Source organism: Acanthaster planci, linkage group LG11 (assembly GCF_054643075.1).
Source record: "Acanthaster planci isolate LZ-2023a linkage group LG11, COTS_SCS, whole genome shotgun sequence".
NCBI lineage: Eukaryota > Metazoa > Echinodermata > Asteroidea > Valvatida > Acanthasteridae > Acanthaster > Acanthaster planci.
Genome location: NC_141787.1, coordinates 2401318 through 2412077, shown reverse-complemented (window position 1 = coordinate 2412077; position 10760 = coordinate 2401318). Strand labels below are relative to the sequence as shown.

The 10760-nt window shown below is 45.6% G+C and overlaps 1 protein-coding gene across 2 annotated transcripts; it reads right to left on the bottom strand.

Annotated features, from left to right (window-relative positions):
• Positions 1-402: 402 nt before the first annotated feature.
• On the bottom strand, positions 403-10718 carry actr5 (actin related protein 5). 2 transcript variants are annotated; one of them, XM_087142951.1, is made up of 13 exons: positions 10654-10718; positions 9953-10072; positions 9226-9573; positions 8633-8728; positions 7911-8104; positions 6824-6940; positions 6301-6396; positions 5722-5802; positions 4912-5094; positions 4163-4257; positions 3576-3780; positions 1866-1977; positions 403-1350 (listed from the first exon to the last, which is right to left on the bottom strand). In XM_087142951.1, exons 1-13 carry the CDS (start codon positions 10673-10675, stop codon positions 1178-1180), a joined length of 1842 nt encoding a protein of 613 aa, XP_086999077.1. In that variant the 5' UTR covers positions 10676-10718; the 3' UTR covers positions 403-1177. The 2 variants fall into 2 exon arrangements, with proteins under 2 accessions (XP_086999077.1, XP_086999078.1); XM_087142952.1 differs by lacking the exon at positions 10654-10718 and adding an exon at positions 10486-10645.
• Between the last annotated feature and the right edge of the window lie 42 nt (positions 10719-10760).

Sequence of the window (10760 nt, the reverse complement as noted above, 5' to 3'; positions counted from 1 at the left end):
CGTGTTTCATTTGACAGGACTGATTTTTCACAATTTTACAAAGGTTGCAGATTTTTCTCTCATGACAGCAATGGAACTAGCACTTGCCATGAAATTGGCAAATTGGGAGCGAAAGAAGAAAGGGGACAACATAATGCACTGGCAAGTACTGCAGGAAAGTAATGCCACACGTGAGGCGTATGGCCAAGTGGCTTGTGACTCATGAACGTAGAGTCTGAGGTTCCAATCCAGCAGCTGGTGACGTGTGAGCTTGGGCAAGTTGCTTTACTCCCCCTGGCCTCTCCCCTACCCAGGAGTACAAATGGGTGCCTGTGAGGGCAGAGATGGTTACTGTGCGTGATTTTGGCTGCCTTGCTCCAAAATGGCAGCATCAAGCTGTACACTTCTCAAGGACCTGAGATGTTATTTGGAACGTAAATCAGTCCAATGATCATCATCAGAGATAATAATGTGAGGTGCTGAAAAAACTTAGTTAAAAGAGCTATGTGAAAACCGGTCATTTCTTATGCTATAATGATCATTGCCTGAAGCTGACCGAACATTGGGATATTCATGAATATCTTTGGTTCCTAACATCACACAATTATTAAGCTTCAATTCTGTCAATTTTAAGTTGCAAGGTTAATGAAATAAAGTATTGATTACAAACATTTAATCCCGGATGCCCAAACATACAGTAAATAGCGTGGATTGACAAGTGCTAGCGTCATTGCCTCATTATGTGTTATGCGGGCGAGATTCGTCACCTTGTTTTCTTGTTAGCTACGGCTGAAAATCTCTCCTGACAATCTTAGGTGCACCTGATGTTGGTTGCTGTGGTAGCGTTCGGCTGTACTGTGCAGTGGTCGTGATATACCTCCATGAATGTAAAGGCGTATACTATGAGGCCTGCATTACTGGGTATCAATGCTGTAGAGATGCAGTCGTCCCTTGCTCCTCTGCACTTTGGAAAGTAGTACCAGTAAGGGTAATGGGTGCCCTCTTCAGTTCACGCACACAGCCAACACATGTCAGAGGTCAATGCCACATCTCACAATGAAGTTCTGCTCTATCAGGCATAGAAGCACGCCATGGTAGCTACTGATTCCTTGTACACAGACAGCAGTTTGCATCAGTACTGTGAGCGTATGGCGCCCTCAGTGAATCACCCACAAGGCTGATGGCTCTCCTTGTCCTGTCATGATCGAATCACTGTGGGGTTGGGCCTGAACCGGTTGGACGCGGCATGCTCCCTGAGGTACTCCCCGCCTTTCTCAAGGTACTCCTCCCTCGTGACGAAGCAATCCCCGGCCAATGCCGCATCACTGGCCCACTTCTTGGCACCGTGCCAGGAGTCAAGAACCGGATTTCCTGGTTAACAGAAGAAGGAAGCTTCTTTCTCTAAATTTGGGGGTGAAGTTGGGGTCTAGAACGGACTTGCAGACTTTGGGGCTAAAACAGAGTATTTGAACAGAAGTAAGATCTACATTGAATAATTGATTGTCAAAGTTGCTTAGAAGCTGTTTTAATTTGAGGTAAAATGTATATTGTCAAAAAAAAATTTGTATCTGAAACTGGCCACATGCTTACAAAGACCTGTGTTATGTTCAAGTCCATCAGAAGTCCTTTTCGCGAAACCAAGGCACACACAGCAGAGCGAAAAATGATAAAGCAATGCCTTTCTCACAGTTTATTTGAATAGTTTGTGACTTGGCTCAAGACTGTGTGACTTGCAACGAATTATGGACTTGTGATGGACTGGCAGCAGTTTATTATGGACACTGCAAAATATTGAACCAGATTTTGGTGTGACAAGACTTTGAAAGATGAGGAGAGGGGAACATGTTGGGTTTAATAGCTGTCTGCTGTTACATTCCTGGGTGTACCTGCAACGAAGACTTGGAATGTGGACTGGAATGGTCGCATGGCCAGCAGCTCGGCTTCAACTCGCTGCTTCATACCAGGGTACAACATGTTACCGCCAGTCAGAAAAACCCTCTGGTGAACGGAAAAAAAAAACACAGGAAGAACTGAGATGGGAATCTGAATCGTGTATACCTGGTCTCAAGAACATACATGTACTTGTATCCCTAAAACTGCTCACGATACTCCATGTTGTTGTGAGTCCTTACTGCAGGTCCTGTCAGCTCATTTCTAATTGCTAGTGATTGGCGATCGAGTCATATCTTGCCCCGCCCTCTTTGACGAGAGACACTCATTTTTCCTTTCCTTTTCCCTACCTCTTCCCTGGACTGTGCCAGTCTTTCCCTGGTCTTGCTGTCGAAACTTCTCAGTGCATGTTTTAAGGTCTCCCCATTTGGGTGTGGCCATCCATCAATGATTGAAAACCAACACAAACTGTTTCCTGTCTGTCTCGTCTGGACACACCCCTTTTACTTAGTCCCACCCCTTTCATCGTTCACCACACCAGCCCATCCTACATCTTGCTGTCATAACTCATGACATTTATAAGGTCTCCACTGACACTTACAAATCACTGCCTGTGGCCAACTAAGCTTTAAGGACGCACCATGCCCCTTTTATAACTCACTAACCCCACCCCTTCACCTCACACTTTTTGAATCATACAGGACTGCCTTGCCTGCACCAGCCTATCTTACATCTTGCTGTCTGAACTCCTCACAACATTTTCCAAGGTCTGTGCCCATTAATTATTAACCATGATATGTCCAGCTTTTATGACTTTCCACATCCCTTTTCCTCCAAGCCCCATGCCCTTCATCCCTTACCTGCACCAGCCTATCCTGTGTCTTTCCATCTTAACTCTTCAGTACATTGTCCAAGTGTCTGCCCATTGATCATTACCTAAGACCCGCCCTCCCTATCACCACACCCCTTTTCCTCCAAGCCCCACCGCCTTCATCCCTTACCTGCACCAGCCTATCCTGTGTCTTTCCATCTTAACTCTTCAGTACATTGTCCAAGTGTCTGCCCATTGATCATTACCTAAGGCCCGCCCTCCCTATCACCACACCCCTTTTCCTCCAAGCCCCACCGCCTTCATCCCTTACCTGTACCAGCCTATCCTGTGTCTTTCCATCTTAACTCTTCAGTACATTGTCCAAGTGTCTGCCCATTGATCATTACCTAAGACCCGCCCTCCCTATCACCACACCCCTTTTTCTCCAAGCCCCACCGCCTTCATCCCTTACCTGCACCAGCCTATCCTGTGTCTTTCCATCTTAACTCTTCAGTACATTGTCCAAGTGTCTGCCCATTGATCATTACCTAAGACCCGCCCTCCCTATCACCACACCCCTTTTTCTCCAAGCCCCACCGCCTTCATCTCTTACCTGCACCAGCCTATCCTGTGTCTTTCCATCTTAACTCTTCAGTACACTGTCCAAGTGTTTGCCCATTGATCATTTCTTAAGACCCGCCCTCCCTATCACCACACCCCTTTTCCTCCAAGCCCCACCGCCTTCATCCCTTACCTGCACCAGCCTATCCTGTGTCTTTCCATCTTAACTCTTCAGTACACTGTCCAAGTGTTTGCCCATTGATCATTTCTTAAGACCCGCCCTCCCTATCACCACACCCCTTTTCCTCCAAGCCCCACCCCCTTCATCCCTTACCTGCACCAGCCTATCCTGCATCTTGCTGTCGTAGCTTCTCAGCACATGCTCCAGGGTCTCGGCCAGGCCTGCCTGGTCATGACCCATTATCGAGGGCTGGAACACAATCTCAGGAATGCGTATTCGCTCCACGCTGAGCTGCAGCTGGTAGTACTCGGCAAGGTCAAAGGTCATTCTGGCAGCAGGTTGTGGGCTTGTTTGCTTACTGTAAAAACGTTTCTTGATTAATTTCAAGTTTGAACCAAAGTTCCCCAATACTCAAGAGACAATCAACATTTTGGCCAGAGAAGAAAATAAATAGATTTATTATAGGTCAGGTACAAGGGATTGCATCCTTCTTGAGCAGAAGCACTCCCTTTTTGGTTTAAGACAGCCATGTTGGTGGGAAGAGTTCATTTTGTTAGAAGCAATGCAACAGTAACACAGACATTCGATAAGTCATTGGTGAACCAGCAAAGTGCAGTTCTCACCAAAGGAGCCTCTGTTGCTAGGGAAATTGCGCCCTCTCTTGGTCCAGCTTATGATTGGTAGTGAAGCACATCCCATTCATTTGGATGCAGTAGTCTGGTCTTGTTAAAATTTTTTACCTGTCGTAGTCTTGATCCACGTCCCTCAGCAGTAGATCCAGATCACACACGTTACCTTGCTCACTGTTAGGATCCTTGATGTCAGCTCCTGGGCTCTGACAGATTACCAAGGCAACAGGGAAATATGGAAGTGTATAAATGCCAGGTTTTTTGGCAAACTCAGAGATCCACTCACAAGTCCCAGTTCACCGCTCTGAATATTTGTTTTCCTCATGCAAAAAGTGATGAACCAAAGGCTGGATGAAATGAACCACAAATAGACCGATAGTGCCTGCTAAATCACGTGACCTATGGTGGGTATCAACCCCATAGTAACATGTGTTTTGAGTGTTGTTTACAAACAATACAGCCAAGTTATGGTACAGTACCCAGCACATCAGTAGTCTGAGTACGGTACGTACCGTCGGCTTTATTCTTGATAAACGATATTTACGAAACAATTTGCTTTTGGTGGACGCCGTGTTTCTTGATATTTAATACGCACTATAGGTCACGTGACTTAGCGGGTGCAATCAGTCTACTCAAAGCTCATGGATAAATTTGAAAACAGCATCACTTCATCAAATTAGACAAACACTGCTGGAAAAAACTCGGTTAGATGAGATTCTGATGAAGAGGAGTAGGCCCCCCTCAAACTCTTTACATTCCTAATTGAGACTTTGCTTTATGACACAAATTCACTTAAAGCTCGTAAACAAGGAAAAGCAGCCAAAGACAAGGTGCCAATTCACCTTTTACTCGTCATATACCTTTGACCGAGTGTCGTCTTTATGTGATTGGTCAGTCTGAGAGCCATCGGCCTGTGATTGGCTGGTCGGTTTAGACTCCACCCCTTGTATCTTGTCCTTGATCTTCTGGATGGTTTCATTCAGCTTGTCGACCATGGACTGAAGCTCTGCCCCGGAGGAGTAACCAAGCTCCCGCAGAGCTGTCTGAGTGTGGATTGATTAAGCACAAAAGTACTAAAAAAATTGCTATCAACTGTGATATCTTAATGATTGTCAATTAATACATTTCTCCTATTATATTTTGTCACTTATATTTCAAAAACTATTTACCTATGTGCAACACCCAACAAATCGCCGTCCATTTAATGTACTTGTTTTTTCTTCCTCAAACAACCCACATGATGTGATTGTCTCAATGTAAGATCGAATGTATACATCAGGTCATCTACAGAAAATTTCGGTCGACCAGACTAGCCAACTTGTTGGCCATTTTTGCAAGCCATCAATTATTACCAATGATCTTTAACACCAGCCGACACAACTTGTTGGCCACTGACTTAACCTTCTAGCCAGTCAGTAAGTAGCCAGTATTCTAGCAAGCCAGCAAACCAAACTTGATGGCTAGCTGGCAAACTATCTATACATGCCCCATAGCTGGCTAGTCAACCAAATAATCCAAGTTGGAATCGAAGGCCAAAAAATGTCAGGCAGCCAATACACAGGCCAAAATGCCTGCCATTTCAAAATGCCAGCTGGCCAAACTACAAGCCACAAGGCCAGCTATCATATCAGCCAGACCATCATAAATTTCTAGTTGCTATTCACAATCACCTGGTATCCTTCTTCGTCCTCGTCTTCCAACAGTTCCTGCACGCTCTTCAGCTGCTGTAACTTCTCTTCCTCGCCGGCCAGCTGATAAGTCACAGAAACAATGCAACAGGCAGGCTTTAGGCCAGGGTTACAACTCCACCCAAGCTGACTCAATGGGCTGGCGGCTTATTATTGAGTTGAGTAAATGAACACATGAATGGATCAAGTTATTTGTACTGGTCAACCAAGATTTCACTTGTTACAAATAGCTTAGTATGGCAATGTATTTGCATTGAAAGTAGCCCGACAGGTCACCTGTGGTTACAGCACATACAGCATTGTCTAGCTTGGAGCCAGGGAAACAGCCACTGGTTGTCAATGACAGCACACGTAGTAATGTCTGGCGGGGTGCCAGGGAAACAACCACTGGTTACAAAGGCAGCACAAGAGGCAAATGTCTTACAGGGAACCAAGGAAACAACCACTGGTCATCAATAGCAGCACATATGTCAGTGTTTTGCAGGGAGCCAGGATGACAGCCACTGGTAACACCACACTCCAACTGGTCCTCAGGGCTTGGCACACCCCCTCATTTCTTACCCTCTCCTCTCGCCGCTTGGCGTTGATCTCCTGCAGCCGTTTGATCTGCTGCTGCTTCCTGTCTTGCTTCTTGTCGTCAGATGACCAGCCGGGCAACTGTTAACAAAAGGTAAAGGCCCTGTTTCCATTTTAAAAGTAACAGTGACGGATACAGGCTAACTTAAATCAAATTACTAAATCAAACAAATTTCAATATTCCGCTATTCATGGTGACAGACAACTAAGGTGGAAAGCTTGTGGTAGCACCCTGCAAGGATACGATCTCTTCTGTGAGTCTGTATGGTTCTGAAAAGAACCATGAGGAACTCAACGTTTCGGACAGTATGCTCTGTCCGTGGTCAGGAGACTGAAGAGATGCCGACAGAGAGTGGGGCTTATAAGCTGACTAGGAATGCTGGAGTGTGACGGATCCTTATGTGTAGTCAGGTGGAACAAGGATGCAGCTGGTAGATCCACCTGGGTACTGATGCATGTCAATTGGTCATGGGCTGTGGCGGGGGGAGGTTTCAGATTTCTCACTTACTGGTGTGAAAGGAAGCTGGATGCGATGCATGTGCTTGTCGCAGTAGGCGGGTGAGCGAAACTTGGCCAGCTCTGCATTGAAGTCCAGTGCCACATAGGTGTGCTCATTGACCAATTCCTGGACACCACACAAATCACCAGATATTGAAAATTCAGATTTTTTATCCATTCTTGTAATCTCCCTGCATTTATGCCATACACAAAGCAGCCAGATCTACTCTCCAACAGCAAGCCGGCCAGCTACATGACTTGTTAGCCAGATAAACAACACTGTAGGCAGTCTGCAAAGGGCTGATAAGCTTTCTGACCAGCCACCTAACTCTGTGCCACGGGGAAAACTTTTTAGCCGGCTGACCAACATTCGTGGCATTCAGCCAGAATACAAGTCTCAAAAGTGTTAGCATCAGTTAAAAAACCTTCAGACTGGTTTTGTGTGACTCACACGTATCAATGGGCCAGTTCGGTATTTCAAAAAGCCAAGGTCTTTCGGGAACAAAGCACGCACATTAGTCAGCGTAGGGACACACTGATAGGACAGACTATCGCAGGCGCATGTAGCTGTTCCTGAATAGCCTTGTGTTGGGCAGGCACTGTCGGAATAACTTACTGGGTCATTGCGATGTCCATGTACTTACATGTATGTGCAATGGTCGCCGACATTTTCTCGTTAATTGAATGGCTGCCTACAACCCTCTCCCTAATAATAAACCAAAAAGGCCCCAGACCAATGGACAGGCTGTGTCCGAATTACTTGGCTGTGGTCTGAACTTACGCACCAGTCTATGGCAGTGGCCACAGACAGTTTCCATAGAGTAGTGTGTTATTTCAAGCCATAGCCAAGTAATTCAGAGGCAGCCATATTATCACCACAGCTAGGAACCCTCATTTACGCACAATACGGGCGATTTTCAAGAGAGTGCCTCCAAGAGTTTGAAATGCATTGACCAATCACAGTGTGTGAAATCTGTTGACCTTTTCCAAACACGCACGGGTCAACAGATTTCGTGCACTGAGATTGACCAACGCATTGTAAACTCTTGGAGGTGCACTCTTGTGAAACAACTGTATCATCATTAACACAAAACTACCTCTGCCCTGCTCAGGTTGATAGCTGCAAAGTGGGCGGGGTATTTGAGTTGCAGTAGTTTGTGCATGAAGGCCACGGCATGAGCCCCGCCCACGTTGATGCGCTTGCAACGTTTGCTGTCCAGCCAGCCTTGCACCATGGGCAGGATGTGGGTAGTCTGGTAGCCCGAGGCCAGAACCAGACCGTCCAATGTTCCTGTGAGGCAAACACAACCACCAACAGCGCTTTTTAAGAATCAAGACCGCATGTGGCACGAGTTACAAAAATTAGAAATAATTAAGGATGAATTTAATGCTTTGTTTATCAAGAGTGGGGCGGGCACTTTTGCTTGCAGTGAATGGCATTAGCCACTTTCTGTCTGAGGACTTGTTCACATGCGAGGACTCCCTGTGCCTTTCACACAGAAGATGCTTAAATGTGCTTGCCGAATTCTGTATGCAGTGCTGGATGGCATCCCCATGCTAGAGCGACTCCATTGGAGTTTGTATCTGAACAGAAATGCAAACTAGCCAGTTTGTGGAGGCTGAGTGTGTGAGGCGCCTTCAAGCAAGCATGGTGGGGCTCAGCGACACTGTCTCAGAACTTCAAAAAGTGACAATGCAGTAAGACATATGTCTTTCAAATCTTGAACAAATGACCACCAAGGGTCAGCATTCAATAAGTCCAACTTTGTAAAGGAATGATACTGTTTGCAAGTGTTTAATGAAAAAAAATTCATGTTACCAGCATCAGGGAAGTTATTATAGAAGCTGAATAGGCTGTCGACACCAAAGGCAACCTTGGGAACGTGGTAACACTCAAAGAGAAGCTCTGACATCACTGAAAGATTCAAGATCACAACTGAGAATTTTATTAAAACTCTTCCCAGTTTAAAACAAACCTAACAGATTTACGAAGAAAGGATCAGGTTCATCTTCTTGTTACAATCAGTTTCTAGTGATGGAATGAAAAATCTGCCTACAATTTTTGTACAGTCACAGTTTTGGCCCATTTGGTACCATCCAATGTAATCTAGATCACAAATGTAATGTATTCGTAATTCATAAACAAAGAATTTTTTACAATAGGTAACATCAATATTTGCTTTTTTTCCACTCTCATTAAACAAATTTTTGTTTAAGGAATTTTAGAAAAATGATCTTCGTGCTTTCGATAAATAGATGGAAGTATTTCAAGTTAGATTGAACCCAGCAGACCTGTGAGTGGTTTTTGATTTTAGAGACAAATCCTGCAACAGAAAAAAGTTGAGATTGGGGAAACCTCCCCTGGTTGGGATTAAGTTGAAGAAGCAATATGTGAATAATGCCAAAACTCACAATGCCTGCAGTAGTTGGGGTTGCAAAGCGTCTCCGTCAGCACCAGCGGGTGCTGAACCTCGCCCTCCGTGTCCACGCCCAACCGGCCCAAGGCGTGGTCCAGCACTGTTTCCTGGGCGGCGTAATTGGTGACCGCGTCCCGGTCGAAGGGTGTCTTGAGCAGCCAGCGCACCGCCTCCACGTTGGGCAAGATGTCATTACCCACCTGCGGGGCGTCTGGGTGATCCCCCCGCCTACTGGCGCCACTGGCTCCACCCCCTCCTCCACCCCGCTGGCGGGCGATGAGGTTGCGGAAGACCAGCCGGGGGGCAGGGTCGCTGGCCCAGCCCACCCTGCAGAAGCAAGACCCTGGACGGGAGGGATTGCAAGAGACCGATCACTCAAGCACCACCCACGATAAATGTGGGCAATAAATGAGCACTTGTACAATGCCTTACTGCATACACGTATTCTTGTTTAGGCCACATGTGTTACACACGAAAATATGGATCGGTCTAAAGGAGAATAAAGCAAAACTGTTTGACAATGCTCTAGGAAAACATCACAAGACTATCCACAAGTCAAGTCACAAGGATGAGGGTGAACAATAACAAAGAAATGCTTTGGTTGCTGTTCATTTGAATAGCTTGGGACTTGAAATCAGACTGAAGGTCTTGTGTTGGTCTTGCATTTTCTCAATAAAAAGTTGTAGTTGAGTACAAGTACTCCAACACTTGTGGTAACTTACCATTATCGATGATGAGTGGCATTCCACTGTCTCGCAAGCTGGTCGGATAGTCCTGGACTTTATCCGGAGTGACCTTCAGGTAGCCATCTTTGAACTTGAAGATGTTAGCACTAGTTACATCTAGTGATGGAGAGAAAATGGCATAAAAAGTGTTACACCCCAACTATGGCGTCTGTCCAAACTATAGTTGGGACAGTGCCCATTGTAGTGCTGCAGTTGGGCTGGCCCAACTATTGTTGACCAATTTCTATACAAATTTTCTCAACCGTATCCACGTTTATGCAAGCGTGCACTTGACACAACTTTATCTATGACATGACACTGTAAATAATATGACTTTGGCACATGCTGGACACATGCACACTGGACCTCTGTGCTGCAGTTGGCTGGCCCAACTACAGCACTCTAGTTGGGACGGGTCCAACTATAGTTGGGACTGATGTTATAGTTGGGGCGTAACAACTGAGCATGTTGTACATCATGTATGGGCCTGCTTGGCCTTACCATGATTCTACCACCGTGGCCTCACTTACTCTGTATGCACTGCAATGGCACTATCCATTCTTTCCTAAAATTTACACTCAAAAGTTCACAATCGTTGGAAATCTACTGCCAGTACAACTTTGTGACTATACGAATAATAACATAAACATCTCTTCACATTCGGAAAGTCACATTTATTAATATTTGAGCATTTTTACCCATGGCAGACGAATCATTCATGTTGATTGTGCTTTGCAGAAGCTAGCATTTTTAAAGAGCGCCATCAAGTGTCTGAAAGAGTGTTTATTATTTTCTGCAAATGGAC

Coding starts and splice junctions, on each gene's coding strand:
- actr5 (XM_087142951.1), bottom strand. CDS start 10,675: ATGAATGATTCGTCTGCCATGG. Junction 10,073..10,653: donor GAATGATTCGTCTGCCATGG/GTAAAAATGCTC, acceptor CTCCATCACTAG/ATGTAACTAGTGCTAACATC. Junction 5,803..6,300: donor CCAAGCGGCGAGAGGAGAGG/GTAAGAAATGAG, acceptor GTGACTTATCAG/CTGGCCGGCGAGGAAGAGAA.